General features: G+C 44.1%; 1 protein-coding gene across 1 annotated transcript in view; it reads right to left on the bottom strand.

The window, feature by feature from the left end:
• The window catches only part of LOC124556149, a gene marked incomplete at its 3' end in the record, with an annotated part of 33,881 nt that extends 17,334 nt beyond the window's left edge, over positions 1-16,547 (bottom strand). Inside the window, exons 1-2 of the mRNA XM_047130162.1 lie at positions 16,488-16,547; positions 111-356 (exon numbers count right to left, since the gene is read on the bottom strand). Coding sequence (XP_046986118.1) covers positions 111-356; positions 16,488-16,547 — 306 coding nt within the window. The remainder of the gene's footprint in view (positions 1-110; positions 357-16,487) is intronic.
• Between the last annotated feature and the right edge of the window lie 557 nt (positions 16,548-17,104).

Here is a 17,104-nt window from a genome sequence, read left to right as displayed (position 1 = left end):
CTGTAATGTCCGATGATCAAATACTGTGAAATTGGTTGTATGATAAAGTTGCTAAATTTAATTTTTGTGTTAAAAAAAGTCAGCCGTAGAAGGAACATTCCGCTACTTACGACCGGCGGCCCGTATTCTGGTGGCGGCTCGTGGTCGCCGCCGGAGGACGAGGAAGCGGACGCAATCTGCGCGATTTTGCCGGAAACTTTTTCCTTGATGTAGCTGAGTATTCCTCCGGAGCCGGACCCCGAGCGCCGCGTGCGCGGGCCCTCGTCTGGCTCCGGCTCCCACGACGCGGGGTCCTCAGGCAGCGACGCCGCCATCGCCGTTGCCGCCACGCCCACCAACATCAGCAGCCAACACACCTGCACAACACATATTTTATCATGCAGCAGTCTGCGTTACTGCTACCAAACAGCGTGCCCATTGGCATCCATATGATACTTGGCCGGGTATACCATGTGTCGAATAGTATACTGGATGTATAGTTACGGTGTCCTTCTAACACCTTTCTACTTCTTGAAGTTTACTTTCATGTTCAACACGAGGAAGAAGTGGAGGGGAATAATATTGTATTCCAGTGGAAGAATTTCAGCGTAAGACTCTGAGTGATGAACGACACATCATATGGTTCCCATTGGAGTTGGTTGCATATTTCTGTGACGCTCCAGCACTAACTTAGCAAATCAATGAAGAGATGTGTTCGCTATATTGGTATCTTCGCTCTCTCTATGTCTCACAGTCTCTCATCTGCACAGGATGATTCAGAATTCGTTTTACACGGTTACAGATGTTGTAAAGGGGACTTAGGACAGCAATATTTGGAATGAAACCTCTGTCCGGAAATGCGACGTTTGGAAGAGCATTAAAAGATACACTGCACATGCACCAGCCCACTCGTACCTGCGTAAACTACAATATATGCTCGAAATGGCGACCGCGATTGTCGTAGCACGAAGTTTATCTGCGAACACTATTCACATACACACGACATAAGTCTTCGAGTGTCCTGAATGACCTCCGCTGCAGGCATTACACGCGCAAGAAGATCGTCCTGCGATTCCACAGGCACCTCGTAAACAGTACTTTTCATGTAGCTCATCAGGGCCAGCCTGTGTGGCCGAACGGTTCTAAGCGCTTCAGTCTGAAATCACGCGACCGCTAGGGTCGCAGGTTCGAATTCTGCATAGAGCAGGGATGTGTGTGATGTCCTTAGGTTAGTTAGGTTTAAGTAGTTCTAAGTTTTTGGGGACTGATGACCTCAGATGTTGAGTCCCGGAGTGCTCAGAGCCATATGAATCATTAGTACCTTCACAGGAAAAAGTCCAGAGGTGCTAAATCGTGAAACCGTTGTGACCACCGAATCACGATACAGGTGTTGCGCTAAACAACCACTTTCACCGTAGATGAGCAACATGTCAGCGTACTCGGAAAACGAGTACTCTGCCAGTCTGTAATGCACCGCCTTCCCGATAACTCAATGGCGGCTAATGTCCATGCCCTTCACTTCATTCGGTTGTTCTATGATGACACGTGACATGCCACACAAGACGTTACTTGACACGAGACACCGACCTCTGACCATATGTATAGCCTTTATTCGTTCAAAGTATATGCAATCGGCGCATTTGCAGACATGAGTTTATTAGCAGTTCCTGCATTTCTGAGCCCCTGTTCAACACATATAGCTGTGTAACAGGAGGTCTGAATCACATTGTATATATTTCGCATGCTTTAGTAAATTCCGTATTATGAATACATGTTTCAAGCATAGCAAAATACACAAAATGAACTGGGTAGTGAGAAGGTATCAATCGACATTAGACTTCATTCTAGTCAATCGGAAACCAATCATGACGTTTACAGTGGTAAAAATACACAGAGGAGCAGAACTGAGCACGAATCACCACATGCTACTAATAACAGAAAACACTAAAGCTAGATGTATGAAAATTAATCCTGATTCAAGTAGTCATAAAAAGCAGCGGGGAAATCAACCTGCCCAAAGAATCCGCCGCTAGAAAATTGCACGCGTACCGACTGAATAAATATAGTGACGAAATAAAGAGAACTAAAGATTTGCAACAAGAATGGGAGAACGTTAAAAGTATAATAGCAAAAGCCACCTCGTAATCTACTGGATACACGAATCAAGGGAAGAAAACAAAAAAATTAAAGTACTAGAATGATATATAGAGAGACTGATTAAAGTTGCATACCTTAAAAGACTACGTAACAAGGCAACCTAAAGTAAATATGAATATAAGAAGCTAACGGCAGAAGCGAAGCAACTATACAGATCCGTTAAGCAGAAGAGTTGGGACTGATTCAGTTTAGAAGTAGAAAAAGATATTTACGGGAGGAAAGAATTTTCGGGTAAAACAAAGAAGCACTTCAATAAGAGAACAAAAGATTCTAGGTGCATCGATGCTATAAGTAATTTACAATGGTTAGATTAATATAAAAAGCTTTGTACGAAAGCGCATGAAGTTTTCATAATTGAAGAGAAGGAAAACCCAAGTTCAGACAAAATAAAAATGACGGAATAGGAGGACGTGCTCAGAAAAATGAAAAATAGGAAGCCGCCAAGAACGGACAACATCAATACCGTATTGATCAAATGTGAGTCCCCTCTAGTGAAATATACATTCCTTTTCTTCATGAGCAAATGCTGAACAACGAAAGAATTTCTGACCACCTGAAAATTATCCATCGTAACGTCTATGTTTAAGATAAAAGGTATTAAACACTGTGAGAATTACAAAGCCATTTCTTAACTCAACAATAAGTATAAAATATTTTAGATCACAATTACTCCAAGACCAACAGCAATCTTTTTGGAGGATCTAACTGGGTTCAGGAAGGCGACGTCATGCTCAGACAACACGTTTGTCATTAGACAAGTAATTGAAAAGAGTATGGAATTTATTAGAGAGAAACATCTGCTCATTCTCGACTACATGAAAGCCTTTGTCGATTTAGGAATGTCGTGGAAAATAGTAGAAAGGAGAGCCATGTCCCACCAATTACTAAGAGAATTCAAACAAATGTACCAAGATTCCAAATTTGCCATTGCTGGAAAAGATTACGTTAAAGTAATGACAAATTTAGGCTTACGGTATGGAATCAGTTTGTCTCCGATACTTTTTAATGTCTATGTTGATGATATGTTAAGATAATGGAAGAAAGGAAGTTTTACACCCATCACTTTAACGAGCGAAACTATCTAATGACAACACTCTTTGCTGATGACCAACTTCTTTTAATTTTATTGAGAGAACAACCTTCAAGAAGACATTAGTAAATTAGATATTGCTGCCAGACGCTGTTACTTAACAATTTCGACACGAAAAGCAAAAGTCGTGGTTTTTAAAGCTAAAGATTTAGTACTACGCAAATTTGTAATAAATGACCAGAGAAGAAAAGGAGTGAATGAATTCAACTTCTTGAATAGTGTTCACAAACGAGAAAGACACACCGAAAAAACTGAAAGGTTCAGTTACATTAAAAAAAACCATGTATAGAACACTGAACAAAAAGACGAGCAAAGAAATCGGCATAAAGTTACACAAAACAGTTCCATTATAATCTATATTTTATTTGGGAGTTAAAAGCATTAATGAACATATCAGGGAGTATAGACACAAATGGAGAGATCACGTCACAAGAATGAATGGAAACAGAAAGCCTACAATAATAATGAATTACCGACCAGAAAATTTCAGTAGTAACCACAGACAAGCGGTTCTGAACATGACGACGTAACAAGCAAATGCCTAACACCTGAAGAGAGAAGAATATAGCCTACACCCCCCCCCCCCCCTTTCTCTCTCTCTCTCTCTCTCTCTCTCTCTCTCTCTCTCTCTCTCTCTCACACACACACACACTCTCTCTCTCTGTTTCTCTCTCTCTCTCTCTCTCTCTCTGTCTCTCTCCCTTGTTTGTTAAGACACCTGTATGAGGGTCTCAGAACGACGAACAACATTTGAAAATTGGTCGAAGGTATAACAAGTGCTCTCCTTCATCACTAGATAGTATTTCATTGACCTTCTTCTGGTAATTTCTAATCTGGAACTTGCCATTCCCACACCATGATTCATGTGGTCTTTTTAGCTGTTGTCGCTTCGTACAGAAAGGGCTAGACAGATGGCAGTGTTGACTGACAGGAGATCCAATAATCAACTGATATGGAACCTTTTGTCTATTACGCTCATTACGAAGCGTTGTTAATCTTAATGTGCTCTTTCAATGGGTAATAATTACCAAACAATGTTTGTCCCATTACATTGTAATATCGTTCATGGGCCACTCTCGTCGGACCGATCTCTGACTATCGAGGACATCATCGCCCAACATTTCAGTGTATCTGTTTCTGTAAACAAGGATTTTTTTACCTTACTGCGGCAGCTTCATTATTTTATACCAGCTCTGCTCCATGGTTAAACAGTTATTTATCAAAAAAAGCTTGTATTAGTCCAAGTCCTCCTTCGCTCACTCTCTGTCCATCCCCTCCACCCTCCACTCTCTGTCGATCTCCTCCTCTTCCCCTCTCTGTCCGTTTCCTCCTAACACCCCTCTCCCTGTTCAATTCCTCCTCCCCCTCCCTCTGTCCATGTCCTCTTTCTTTTCGTCTTACATCACTCCCTCTCCCCTCCCTTGTCCATCTCCTTCTCTTCCCTTCCTCTGTCCGTTTCCTCTTCCTCCTTTCTCTGCCCATGTTCTCCTCCCTCCTGTCTGTTAATATCCTCCCTTTCCCTCTCTGCCAATCCATCTCCATCTTCCGCCTTCTGTCTCCACGTTATCAGGCCCATTCCCACCACAGTAGGAGGCTAGTAGTTCTTACCCACACAATATTTGTTTCCAGATCGTAACTAAAACTAAGGTGTAACAAATTTGTTTGAAAACCTTCAATTGGCTTACATCTACATCTGCATCTACATCTATACTCCGCGAGCCACCTTACGGTGTGTGGCGGAGGGTACTTATTGTACCACTATCTGATCCCCCCTTCCCTGTTCCATTCACGAATTGTGCGTGGGAAGAACGACTGCTTGTAAGTCTCCGTATTTGCTCTAATTTCTCGGATCTTTTCGTTGTGATCATTACGCGGGATATATGTGGGCGGTAGTAATATGTTGCCCATCTCTTCCCGGAATGTGCTCTCTCGTAATTTCGATAATAAACCTCTCCGTATTGCGTAACGCCTTTCTTGAAGTGTCCGCCACTGGAGCTTGTTCAGCATCTCCGTAACGCTCTCGCGCTGACTAAATGTCCCCATGACGAATCGCGCTGCTTTTCGCTGGATCATGTCTATCTCTTCTATTAATCCAACCTGGTAAGGGTCCCATACTGATGAGCAATACTCAAGAATCGGACGAACAAGCGTTTTGTAAGCTACTTCTTTCGTCGATGAGTCACATTTTCTTAGAATTCTTCCTATGAATCTCAACCTGGCGCCTGCTTTTCCCACTATTTGTTTTATGTGATCATTCCACTTCAGATCGCTCCGGATAGTAACTCCTAAGGAGGAGGTCTTTTTTACCCATGGCTTTGCCCACGTACTTATATATAAAATATATTTCACATATATTTAACGTATTTCACACATATTTGTACACCTATTTCACCTATATAACTAGGGAATTTCGCCCTGCATTTTTATTTTCACGTAGCTCGATGTTTATGAAAACGTATCTCCTGAACTATGTATCGTACAGTGATATAATTTTGCACGTATATCCAGCGGTGTATGTGGCTACTTCTTACGCAATGTATTGGGACCAGAGTTAGTAATAAAGAAGTAATAAATTAAAACGTCATGCATGATGCGGCAGCTTTTCATTATTCTCAGTGTTCATGACGTCATAACTCCTGATCTATGTGTCGCAAAATGCTGTAATGTTGCTGGTACATTCAGTGGTATACATGAATACTGTATTAAAGATGTGTAGAGAATACAGTTAATAGTAAAGAAGTAATAAATTGAAACGTCATGCTTCATGCGGCAATTTTACTGCATGATAAGCGAAAATGTGGTAAGTGATAAACTTTTTTCCCTTTCATCATTTTGCGGGGAGCAAGAAAAGGTTTCGTAAATGTTTGACATTTCTTGCAAATGCCAAAGCGCTCTCATTGTCAAATATTGGATGAATAAAATATGAGTATTCTCGTGTCGCGGGCTGCAATTATTTTTCACACACAACCTTTTGGTAAGTAGGTATATATAAGAAGCCCAAGTGTTAACTCATGGGATAAGCCATCTCCATTCCAAATTTAATTTGAATCCTTCCAGCCGTTTAAGCGTGATGTAATAGCAAACACACTATCTCTCTCTGTTTCTGTCTCTCTCTCTCTCTCTCTCTCTCTCTCTCTCTCTCTGCAGCGCGGGATTAGCCGAGCGGTCTAGGCGCTGCAGTCATGGACTATCAGGCTGGTCCCGGCGGAGGTTCGAGTCCTCCTTCTGGCATGGGTGTATGTGTTTGTCCTTAGGATGTGTAAGCTTAGGGACTGATGACCTTAGCAGCTAAGTCCCATAAGATTTCACACACATTTGAACATTTTCTCTCTCTCTTTCTCTCTCTCTCTCTCTCACACACATACACACACACAAACATAAGCATTCATACTAGATACAAGATTCTAGCTGAACATTACAGGAAGTACCAGAAAGTAGTTATATGTGGTGACTTCAATATTAATTTTGTATATGATTGTGCAAGAAAAAGGATGTTGGTAGATCTCCTAAATTAATATGATCTGATGCAAACTGTGTTTTTTTTTCAGCTAGCGTGAAGGGGGACAGTAGCACAGTCATAGACAATATTTTTATTCATTCTTCATTACTAGATGGGCATTCTGTTAGTAAAAGGGTGAATGGCCTCTCAGACCATGATGCACAAATTTTAACACTAAAAGGTTTTTGTACTCAAACCAATGTCGTATTTAATTACAAACTACGTAGGAAAGTTAATCCAACAGCAATAGAGAGTTTTTCAAAACTTGTCAAGGAGCAAGAATGGCAAGATGTTTATAGTGCCGATAATATAGATGATAAATTCAATGCTTTCCATAACACATTTCTCATGTTCTTTGAGAGTTGCTTTCCATTAGAACATTCTAAACGGGGTACTAGCAGTAATGGACAGCCCGGTTGGCTGACTAGTGGGATAAGGATATCATGTAGAACAAAGCAGGAATTATATCAAAATGTTAGAAGTAGTCACAATCAAGCTACAGTAGCCCATTCAAACAGTATTGTAAGGTGCTTAAAAATGTTATTAGCAAGGCAAAAAGTATGTGGTATGCAAATAGAATAGCTAATTCACAGGATAAATTTAAAGCCATATGGTCAGTTGTGAAGGAAGTGTCTGGTCAGCAGCACAAGGTTGATGATATAAAGTCAGTTCGCAATAATAATATTTCTGTTACCGATAATTCAGATATATGTACAGTATTTAACAACTATTTTCTGAGCATTGCTGGTGAATTAAATAAAAATTTAGCTTCTACAGGAAATCATATAAATTTCTTAGCAAATGCCTTTCCGAGATTGACGTCTGAAATACTCCTCTGTGATACAGACAAGAGGGAGATTGAGTCAATAATTAAATCACTGAAGACTAAGGACTCTCATGGTTATGATGGAGTGTCTAGTAGAATATTAAAGTACTGTGCTGGACATGTCAGCCCTGTATTTAGCCATATTTGTAATTTTTCCTTTAGGGATGGTCAGCTTCCTGAGCGATTAAAGTACTCAGTGCTATACTATGTCGTGTGACTAGGGCCTCCCGTCGGGTAGACCGTTCGCCGGGTGCAAGTCTTTCGATTTGGCGGCACTTCGGCGACTTGCGCGTCGATGAGGATGAAATGATGATGATTAGGACAACACAACACCCTGTCCCTGAGAGGAGAAAATCTCCGACCCAGCCGGGAATCGAACCCGGGCCCTTAGGATTGACATTCTGTCGCGCTGACCACTTTTTTTTTTCTCGTTTATGCCTCTTTTTTTTTTTTTTTTTTTGAAGAAAGACTAGAACCAAGGACATTTTTTTTTTTTTTTAAAAAGTAAGAAAATTACCTCTTTCACTTCAGGCGTTGGCCCCTATCACCCATACTACCCCCAAAAACCTATCTAGCCTAAAAACAAAAACAAAGCTAGTGCCACCGCCACTTTCATCCTGAAGCTAATTAGGACGGCCGTTCGCCGCCACTTCAGGTTCCGCCAACGAACAAAAATTAAATATGCCTCTGAACTTTGTATAAAAAAAAAATAAAATAAAAGAAGAAAGGAAAGGGTATAATACTTTATTAAATTTTATTTGTTGTTAATTTGGTTCTTATTTTGTTCTTGTGTATTTATTTGGATTTGAAAGCAGGTCTCCTACCCACGTTTTTTTTTTATTTTATTTTTTTTTACAATGTGCGAACAGTCACAGTTAACCAAGCCTGGAAAACTAAAACAGAATGAAGACGCCATCGAAGATATGAGACATAAATAGCATGAAAAGAAAGCTACCACGTCGTAGTGAGGCTTCCCAGCGACTGCGCCCACTGATAAGATTGTTCAATATATGGTCGTTTGCAGTTCGTTCTGACCTCATCTGCCACTGCCTGGAACATTCCAGCTACACGGCGGGCTGTAAAAGGCACTCCATAGGTAGTTTGCGAAGCACTGTCGATATCTGGTATGCCCGGAAATAGCATGATGTCTGTCTTGCAAATAGAGCCAGAAGTCAAGGAAATCCTTGTGTCCGTCACGACAGAGGTAATGGACGGCATGTCCACGTATCCAGGTGACGGAGTTGGTTCGAGTCTTGGGGTAAAATGTCTCATCCGGAAACAATAACGTGCGTGCAGATATATGCTCCGGCCTAACTCGCAAGAGATAAGCCAGCATCTGCCGCACTAGGTGCCAAACCGGTTCCGCCTCTCCACAGCTGAGGCGGTGCTCGTCAGAATCTACTGTATTACAACCCACACAATTGGGAGATTCTGTCATGTGGATATTGTAGAGACGTTCTTGCGTCACGAGCTTCCCATTAACGACGACGTACCATTGAGAAACAACATCGGAATCAAGCATGGCATCGTGTACAGTCTTCCACACCACGCGCCACCGTACGTCAGGATATTTTAGTTCGACCACATTTAGGGGGCGGCGTTGCAGCATGTCATGATATAGGCGTCGAGTTGTGGCCATTTGTGGTGTCGTGAGCGCTACACTGCAATAACTTTGTTCTAAATAGAAACGTCCTATATAAAAGAGGGGCGCCGGGATGTCCTGTAGTGGCACCGGCGCTCTTAGTGAAGCAGGACGTAGCGCCGTCAGAAGCAGACTCGTGAGGCTCGTAGGACAACGGCGCAGCAGACATAAATGTGAGCTGACATAGAGGGCAATGGCCCTATCATGGACGTTAACTAGGCCGAGACCACCTTTGTCCTTGGGGAGGGTAAGAGATACGTATCTGATCTTCAGTAACATACCAGTGGTGACGAAGTATCCCAGCGCTGCCATAATGCTACGAGCCAAGGGCTTCGGAATGGGTAGCGTTTGGGCGACATGCGGTATGCGGGACGCAAGGTATACATTGGCATAATACGCCCGCTGAACGATGTTGAGGGATCGCAACCGCTGATTTGCAATTCCGGCCCTAATTTGGTTAAGAAGGCGTCGATAATTGAGCGTCGTCGCGCGTCGCATGTCGTTCATGAAATCTAAGCCCAAGCAGCGTACAGTATCACTGAAGCGTAAGGGGGCAATGTGTTCCTGCGGTAGCCCAATCCCGATGCTCAAGGCGACGGACTTGTCAACGTTGATTTGGCTACCAGAAGCTGTACCGTAGGTTCCAATCCAGTCCAAAGCTGCGGCCATATCGTCAGCTCCTCGTATGACGATCATCAAATCATCCGCATATGCGGTGCAGCGATAGATGGAGCCGCCGAACTGTATCCCAGTGAGCCTGTCTCGGAGACCACACAACAAGGGTTCTAAGGCCAATGCAAATAACAATGTTGATAATGGACATCCCTGTCGTACTGATCGGCGGATCGGCATGGGTGCCGTCAGTCTTCCATTGACTAGAACTCGAGAAGTTGCACCATGTAGTAGGCATGTCAACACTGTGATAAAGGGGTCGGGGTATTCCATGCGCCGTAGAACGGCCGTGAGGAAAGTGTGGCCCACACGGTCAAAAGCCTGGCTAAAGTCGATAGACACGAGGGCTGCCGGCAAACGTCTCACCCGTGCAAGGGAGATGAGATCTCTGTAACGACATAACGCAGTTCTGATGTTGTTGGGTCCCCCCAAGGACGTCTGATCGCCGGACAAGACGTGCAATAGTGTGCCGCGAATACGTTCTGATAGCAGCCTCGAAAAGATCTTGAAGTCGCTGTTCAACAACGTTAAGGGACGATAGTCGCGGACATGATTCCGTCCCTTCGGCTTATGGATGGGGACAATCAGACCTTCCAAGAATGGTGCAGGCAATGTTATACCCGGGGACATCAATTCCTGGCAAATTTCAATCAAACACGGTAGCAACAGTTGTTTAAAGGCTCGATAGAACTCTAATGGTAACCCATCGATTCCTGGTGATTTATGGGGAGCACCTTTACCAATGGCGTGGAGCACTTCCTCTTCTGTCACTTCTCCCAGTAAAGTCGGTACCATGTCTGGTGGAACTGTACCGTGGACATGTGCTGAAACGGTGTCTACCGTCGCCATATCAGGGAGCACTGCTGAATAAAGTTGAGCGTAATGCCCATAGAAGGCTTCTGCTATATCTGCTTGTTCTACCACATGTCGACCGTCGTCGGTTATCATGTCGGTTACCAGTGCCCTACGGCGCCTCCGGCGTTCTATGAGCACGTGGTGCATAGATGGCCTTTCTGATTGTATCATGTCTGGAGCACGCGACCGTATAACAGCGCCTTGTAAATGATGGCGTGCTAAGGAGACGAGCTGCGCTTTCGCGCGATTGACTGTGATCTGCCTGTCAGGTGAGGGCTCCATAGCAAGACATTCCCGTAGGACGGTGTAATAAAAGTTTTCCGCGCTCCTCCTCCATGCCGCTGCTTCCCGGCCGTAAGCCATGAAGGTGCGTCTAAGAGCAGGCTTCGCACACTCAATCCACCAACTGAGGGTCGATCGGTACCGACCACGACGCCGTAAGGACGCGTTCCACGACTCTTCGACAGCACCTTTACATGCCGGCTCGTCCAGATGGGCGACGTTCAGTTTCCAGGGAGGCCTACTGCGCCACACACGTGCAGGTTTGAGGGCAATGGTGCAAATATAGGCTGTGTGGTCGGTGAATGCAGCGGGCCAGAGCTCTGCTCCTCTCGTCGCCGTCGAAAGGGTGCTTGTGACGTAAATCCTGTCCAACCGACTTGATGAATGGCTTGTATAATGGGTGTAACCAGGAGCTGGGCCATGGATGTGGCGCCACGTGTCAATCAGGTGGAGGTCACGCACTAGCATTTCCAATTCCGCACACGGGACGTGATGTGGCTGCTGATCAGATGGAGATAATGTACAGTTAAAATCTCCTCCGATCACCATATCGTCTATGTGGCCCATAAATAGACGCGTAATATCTTCCGAAAAAAAGCGGGCCCGATCTCTCCGTCTCCCTGATCCTGAAGGGGCATATACATTGATGAGTCGTACACCGTTGACAGTTACTGCCATGGCTCTTGCACTCGGTAGGTACAGTACGTCCGTAGCCGCCAAACCGTCCCGTAGCAGAACAGCCACACCACAATCGGTAGAAGAGGCGTGGGAGATGTGGGCGGTATATCCGTAGAAGTCAGGGAAACTAGCGACACATACTTCCTGTAAGAGGGCCACGTCGATGTCCGCCGCATCAAGCATGCGATGTAGCATTGTCAGTTTGTGTGGTGCCCTTATCGCGTTGATATTGATTGTGGCAAGGCGAAAGGTGTGCTGCCTAGCCTCTTCACCTAGGGTAGACGCCATGGCATTAAAAGCTAACCGCAAGAGATGCCGGACCCACCAAACCCGTTACAAATTATGAGTCTTTCACGCTAGTAGTGGCATCCCCAATGCCGCCCCCTCCCCTGTCACCCGTGCCCTCGTCAGGAAGTTCCTCAACATCGTCCGACCACAGTGGGTGCAACACGATGCTGTGTGGCTGATCGGCACCTAAATCTCTCTCACGTACGTCGTCTTTGGTAGAGGTAGACGGATCGCCATCCATCGACGCGACCTGCCGCGTTTGTGGTGCAAGAAGTAACTGGGCACTCGTAGTATGGGCAAGTGAACCGTCTACACCACTTAGATCCTCAGCAGGCGCAGCATCCATGCTGTCTGATGAGATGTCACCTTCTTGACCGGCCGTGTGTAGGAGGCAATCGTCAGACGGGGTCCGCCGACGTCGCTTGCGTCGTCGGGGCGAACGTTGCTTTCGAACGTGGACATCCGTATCCGAATGTGGGAGGCAATCCAGCGTCGTATCACCTTCCGCTAGGAAAGCCGCGGTCGGGACAATGTTCGCGTCCACGTCCATCGCGTTCTGAATGTTATGTTGCGTCTGGAGTCCGTGGGACTGTTGCTGCTGTTGTTGCTGTGGAGGGGGCGACATATGGGTTGGCACCGAGGGTCCTTCCTCTTCCTCCCGTGGTACTTCCGGCGTCGATGGATGTGTCTGATCGCCCGTTTCGTCCTCAACTATGGTGCGCATCGTCGTCTGAGCGTACGTGAGGGGCAGGATTGTCGTCCCCGTCGGGGAAACGGAGTCTCCCACTGGTATCTGCGTAATTCTACGTTGTAAGCAGCTCGATCGAACATGGCCTTCCTGCCCACATCCGGAACAGGTACGCGGTTGACCGTCGTACATGATGATTGCACGGCAGCCACCGATGTTCAAATAGGACGGCACATGTTTCTTGAGCTCAAGTTTAATTTGGCGCACACCATTGTAGACCTTATACGTCGAGAAAGTTTGCCACTTTTCTGCAACGTGGCTGATAACATTGCCATATGGTCGGAAGGCGTCCTTGACAACTTCCTCTGGGACCTCGAAGGGGAGCTCAAAAACTCTTACAGTCCTTAGGCCCATGCCTGCATGATCCACCGTCACTGCACCGATATGCCCGTCAGCATGTTTGAATCGGAGAGAGTTCGAGTATTTAGAAACCACTGTCGCGCAGACCTCTGCACTGGTCATTTTAACATAAACCACGCTCGCCGTTATAGAAAAATGTATTCCGACGACAGTCGCCGGATCTAAACGTAGATCGTCGCGTATGAACTGTTCTATTTCATAGGCTCGAGGACGCGCGTGATCTGGTTGGAAAGTAATTTTGATCGTATCGTGGCGCCATGTGTGTGCCATAATCGCACTGAACTTGGAACAAATACAACTCGCGCCGCGAGAAGGTAAACACAAGCAAGCGCTCACGGTCGCGCACGGCGAGGCGCAGCGGACGTCCTCGCCCCACCGCAGCCGAAAGCAGACTGTGACCACTCAGCTACCGGGAGCGGACAGTACTCAGTAGTAAAGCCGCTTTACAAAAAGGAAGGAAGGGATAATGTAGACAATTTAGACCTATCTCTATGTCATCAGTGTTCGCAAAAGTTATCGAAAAGGCTGTGTATGTAAGGTTAATTGATCAGTTTATATCACACGATTTGCTATCAAATGTACAGTTCGGCTTTAGAAGTCGTTGGACAACTGAAAATGCTACATTCTCTTTTCTCTGTGAGATACTGGATGGACTAAACAAAAAGTTTCGAACGCTTGGCGTATTTTTTTGATTTAACAAAGGCATTTGACTGTGTTGAGCTCACAATATTGCTCCAGAAGTGGGACCATTACGGAATAAGGGGAGTAGCTCACAATTGGTTCACCTCTTTCTTTAGCAACAGGCAGCAAAAGGTCATTATTCACAATGTTGATAACGGCTGTGATGTGGGATCTGAGTGGGGTACTGTCAAGTGAGGGGTGCCCCAGGGATCAGTGTTGGGGCTGCTCCTGTTCCTTATTTATATAAATGATATGCCCTCTAGTATTATGGGTAACTCTAAAATATTTCTGTTTGCTTATGACACTAGCTTGGTAGTAAAGGATGTTGTGTGCAACATTGACTCGGTTTCAAGCAGTGCAGTACATGACGTCAGTTCATGGCTTGTAGAAAATAAACTAACGTTAAGTCACAGTGAGACTCAGTTTTTACCGTTTCTAACACACAATTCAACAAAACCTGACGTTTTAATCTCACAGAACGTGCATATGATTAGTGAAACTGAGCAGTTCAAATTCCTAGGTGTTCAGATAGATAGTAACCTGTCGTGGAAAGCCCACGTTCAGGATCTTGTTCAAAGACTTAATACTGCCATTTTCACTATTCGAACGGTATCTAAAGTGAGTGATACTTCGACACGTAAATTAGTCTACTTTGCTTATTTTCATTCACTTACGTCGTATGGTATTATGTTTGGGGGTAGCTCTTCCCATTCTACAAGGATATTTTTGGCTCAAAAACGGGCGGTTCGGGCAATAAGTGGTGTGAGTTCACGAACCTCTTGTCGACCTCTGTTCACGAGTCTGGGTATTTTGACACTGGCCTCTCAATATGTATACTCCTTATTGTCGTTTCTTGTTAACAATATTAGTTTATTTCCAACAATAAGCAGCTTTCACTCGGTTAATACTCGGCAGAAATCAAACCTCCATTTGGATCGGACTTCCTTAACTCTTGTGCAAGAAGGTGTGCAGTATACTGCTGCATCCATTTTCAATAAGCTGCCACTCGAATTCAAAAATCTTAGCAGTAATCCACGAGCTTTCAAATCTAAACTGAAGAGTTTTCTCATGGGTCACTCCTTGTATTATGTCGAGGAGTTCCTTGAAAAATTAAGCTGATTCTCATTGTATTGCTGATAGCGTTTGCTTAAACTTATGGACTGATTTTCTTTCAGGTTCATGAACATTTATTTTTATCTGTTATTACTTTTACGTTGTAAGTTCATGTACTGACACGTTCCATGACCTTGGATATTTGCTCCTCAATTTGATCCTACGGAACTTGACATGTAAATAAATAAGTAAATAAATAAATCTTTTCATTGGATGCTTTCAAGTTCATTGTCCAGTGCCTTGCCAAGCAGAAATGAACGGTCTAACGAAGACTAAACAACGATTATCGCAGATGAATTGTAACGCGATTAACGTTGTAAGTATACTTTGTTTGATGAATGGCTACATTTTTCCGTAAAGTTTGATATCGTCATTGTCGTCGTTGTCTTAACGTGCAAGGATTAGGCGTCTGGCTGTTCTGCCTCCGCAAAGTTTACGTCCATCGTTTTCTTAATCGACCAATATTTTTCCTTCCTTTCAGCATTTTATTTGCTGGTCTTTCATCTCTCCTTCTATTCACATGCTGTTTCCACCCTCTCTGTATTCAGTTAGATCTTCATTAACGGTTTGTTCATTCAACTCCCTTCGAACATCTTTATTCTTCATTAAATCTCTTTTCGTGCAGCCCCTTACTCTCGTTCAGTATCGCTTTTGTGCTGCTTATTTCTTGCTGTCATCTTTCCTTTTATTTACCCACCACTTTATGTATACAAGCTACACTACTGAATGAGTAGTGGAACTATACTTTTATCTTTATTTCTTTGCCTGGTAAACGTTTATAACTCAACAAAAATTGGTGCTTTTGTGAGCCCGAGTATCTTATATTGATAATTTAATGTGGGTACTGAGAACAGAACAGAGCTGGTAATTTTTATGTTGTTATATGCACAAATTGTTGGAAGGAATCCTTAAACAGTACAAATAAGCGGTACAAACTTCGGTTATGGTTCAAATGGCTGTGAGCACTATGGGACTTAACATATGAGGTCATCAGTCCCCTAGAACTTAGAACTACTTAAACTTAACCAACCTAAGGACATCACACACATCCATGCCCGAGGTAGGACTCGAACCTGCACCGTAGCGGTCACGCGGTTCCAAACTGAAGCGCCTAGAACAGCTCGGCTACACAGGCCGGCTAAATGTCGGTTAAACTGCTTGGAACTACTTCAGTATTCAACTCATGCAGGAATGTTATTCGGTGTTGTGCGCCTTAGGAATCTTAAGCAACGTTTGCAGCTAGCAGCTAATGTCTTTGCACATCGCCGTGTTTCGTGAATAACGCAGTTATGTCACTGAGATAATAGAATTCATGAACTTGATTATCCATTAACGTACTAAAATCAAAGTATATTTTAGTAGTTATCACAATTATGATTTCAGGTACGAAAATACAGAGCCGCGCAAGCGAAAGACATCGTAGATGTTTAGTCTCCATTATATGTGAAAGGGAAACGTCTCGACGACAGTGTCTTTAGAGATGGGGCACAAGATCGAACCAAGGATGTCCGTGTAACTTTTCTATGGAACCAATCTGGCATTAACCTTAAGTGATTTATGGAAATCACGGAGAGCGAAAATTCACCTTTTAGGACGAGGGTTAGGGCTCATACGTACCCGAAGTGTCTTAATTGCTATGTCATCTCTCACGTTGCTGAAGTAAGATCCAACTATCATGTGATGTTCCTGGCTGTGACTGCCAGCATTTTATTTTGCTAGAAACTCGCCTTGATGCAGCTTGATACACGTGAAGTAACATTTGGCACAAAAATGGAGTGAGGTTCAAGCGACACATGGTACAGTATGTACCAGTCGCGTCGGAGAGTCCACCAGTTGTACTGAACATGCTTCTGATTGGTCGGCAATTCGGGTGCTATTCGCCAAAACGCATAAACTCTCTTATTAATTATTTATATACTTTTCATTGTATTTAACACAGTTTTTAATATGACGGTCTCTTATGGTTGCCCTATGAGTCTGTCGTTTTTGTTTATTAAATTTCACTAATTTCGAGAAACATGAGAGTAACGATATTGCAACGGAAGAGCTTCGGACACCTTCGGGTCGCTTTGGAGCGTCTTAGAGACGAAGTACATCGGCTGCGCTAGTCACTCTGTTTCGGGCGTTCAGGAAGGCCGGACACGTATCTGTGTTTCTGGTGTTCTTCAGTTAAGGACATGGTGTACTTTATATCTGGCGTAGGTTAGTTGTGAATACGTAATACTCACTCTGCC

Source organism: Schistocerca americana, chromosome X, assembly GCF_021461395.2.
Source record: "Schistocerca americana isolate TAMUIC-IGC-003095 chromosome X, iqSchAmer2.1, whole genome shotgun sequence".
NCBI classification, from domain to species: domain Eukaryota; kingdom Metazoa; phylum Arthropoda; class Insecta; order Orthoptera; family Acrididae; genus Schistocerca; species Schistocerca americana.
This window is presented reverse-complemented; position numbering and strand designations above follow the sequence as displayed.